The sequence below is a fragment of the Octopus bimaculoides genome, chromosome 2 (assembly GCF_001194135.2).
Source record: "Octopus bimaculoides isolate UCB-OBI-ISO-001 chromosome 2, ASM119413v2, whole genome shotgun sequence".
Classification (NCBI taxonomy): domain Eukaryota; kingdom Metazoa; phylum Mollusca; class Cephalopoda; order Octopoda; family Octopodidae; genus Octopus; species Octopus bimaculoides.
The window spans coordinates 52,124,818-52,127,129 of record NC_068982.1 but is presented as its reverse complement, the minus strand read 5'-3'; the positions used below and the strand labels follow the sequence as shown (position 1 = coordinate 52,127,129).

The 2,312-nt window shown below is 33.9% G+C and overlaps 1 protein-coding gene across 2 annotated transcripts in view; it reads right to left on the bottom strand.

Annotated features, from left to right (window-relative positions):
- Window positions 1-526: 526 nt before the first annotated feature.
- The window catches only part of LOC106867401 (SUMO-conjugating enzyme UBC9-A), a 31,082-nt gene continuing 29,296 nt past the window's right edge, over window positions 527-2,312 (bottom strand). For both annotated transcript variants that reach the window (XM_052977185.1, XM_014912263.2), the window contains exon 5: window positions 527-681. In XM_052977185.1, coding sequence (XP_052833145.1) covers window positions 542-681 — 140 coding nt within the window. In that variant the 3' untranslated portion in view covers window positions 527-541. The remainder of the gene's footprint in view (window positions 682-2,312) is intronic.

Below are 2,312 nucleotides of genomic sequence, written 5' to 3'. Positions count from 1 at the left end.
AAAAAAAAAAAAAAAAAAAAAAAAAAAGCGGGTCGACTGCAGTTTATTATTTATGCATATTTTTCAGACCAACTGATTAGGTAAAAATATTAAACATTGTGAAAAGGTTCAAGATGCAGCAGTAAATGCATAAGGAACTCAACAAACGGGGTTTGGGTTTAATTCCCACTGAGTTCTTTTTAATTAACCATAGTTTGTTCATAACTAAAAATTAAATCTAATATTCAAGCATTAAAAAAGAAACAAAAAAATATTATTTCAATATAAACAATTCACCTGCTGTATTTTCCAGCATACAAGTTGAATTTTTCAGACCAAAATTTACAGCCAAAAGAAGGCAGATCAACTTATACACCAAGACAACTTAGAGAACCAAAAATTCAATGTAAAAAGCAGCAGGATTTGGAAAGATAGTGATGATGCTTAAATATCTACACCAATACTGTTGAGTTGTATGCCAGAAAATATGGTATTAATGCTTTTCAAATAATTGTTGATAATAATATAATATTTATACTGTTTCTCTGCAGACTTGAAAAGGTCAAAGATGTATTAACAATAAAATAATTACTTGTTTAATGGTAACAGCAGGTCTCCAATCTTTGTCTTCATCCAGCAGTGACAGGCATACAGTTCCAGAGGGGTAAACATTTGGATGAAAGATTGGTGGTTCAAATTTGCCTAAAATAAAATTAGTTCCAACAATGACTTTGTTAAATCACATTTACAATCAACATGTTTATTTTTTTTACATGTATTTGAGAAACAAGCATGAAAGCTTAAAAATCAAAGCCTTGCCTTATACAATCTCCATTAAGATGATTAAAATGAACTACTCATATACAAACATAGCTACAGAATAAATTTCCTATAGTGAATAAAAATCATTGATACAACCCCACCACCAACAAACTTCCATACCAGCATAAACCCTCAGCAAATCTTTCCGATGTAATCATCTGCCCAGCATGTTACTAGTACTAGTTGACCACCAAGACCACCACTCAAAAGATGAATAAGTTGACCTGGGTGAAATTGAAACCTAAAGACAGAAAAAATAAACTTAAATACTACTAAGCCTTTACTGTTACTATACTAATTCAGCTCTTTAAAATATGTTCCCAAACAAAATAAAAGTTCTATATTTAAGACATGAGGAATCATGTACATTATTTACATTTGACAGATATTTGTCCTCATCTTGTTTGTCGTTAACGCGTTTCAGCTGATATACCCCACAACCTTCATCAGGTGTCTTGGGGAAATAGGTTCTCATTCCTAACGTATTTTTTGATATTATTATTATTATTATTATTCAGGTCACTACCTGGAATCAAACTCGGAATCTTGGGGTTAGTAGCCCACACTTTTAACCACTGCACCATATGCCTGTGGGCATAATAATAATAATATCAAAAAATACCTTAGGAATGAGAACCCAGGTTCGAAATTTCCCCAAGACACCTGATGAAGGTTGGAGGGTATATCAGCTGAAACGTGTTAACAACAAACAAGATGAGGACAAATATCTGTCAAATGTAAATAATGAAAATAAAAGTTGCCTAACACATTCACTTATTGTACTTAGCATTAACTTTGGTGTAATGAAGATAAGTCCTAAAATTCAGTTATTTGAAATGTTGGTGGGGAGAATTTTAAAACTAGACCCCTGCTTAATGCCCAACTCATCCCTAAAACAGGATCCAGTTTTTTTTCAAGCTATACAGACTGCTAATCAAACTCCCGAACATCTATATGCAACTGATCAGTTTGCGAGGGATAGCAGCCATATCTCCTTCAAAAATGAAGGCCATGTTGGATAATGCAGTCTTAGATATACAAAAAGTCATGATGAAAACATCTTTTCCATCACGGGTGACCCAGAGATAAACCACAACTTTACCAGCAGTTAGGTTTAAAAATCACTGATGTTGAGTTCAAAGATAAAATTGAGAAGTATTGTTAAGCAAATTAGTCCAACCTTTACAAAGAAGGAATGGCATAAGTTGTACTTGAATTGAACTACCACAATCAACAATTGTAATATCAAATATGTTGTAGATTTTTATCTAGATTATCTTTTAACATAAAAATCATCATCATCGTTTAATGTCCGCTTTCCATGCTAGCATGGGTTGGACGATTTGACTGAGGACTGGTGAAACCGGATGGCAACACCAGACTCCAATCTAATTTGGCAGAGTTTCTACAGCTGGATGCCCTTCCTAACGCCAACCACTCAGAGAGTGTAGTGGGTGCTTTTACGTGTCACCTGCACGAAAACGGCCACGCTCGAAATGGTGTCTTTTATG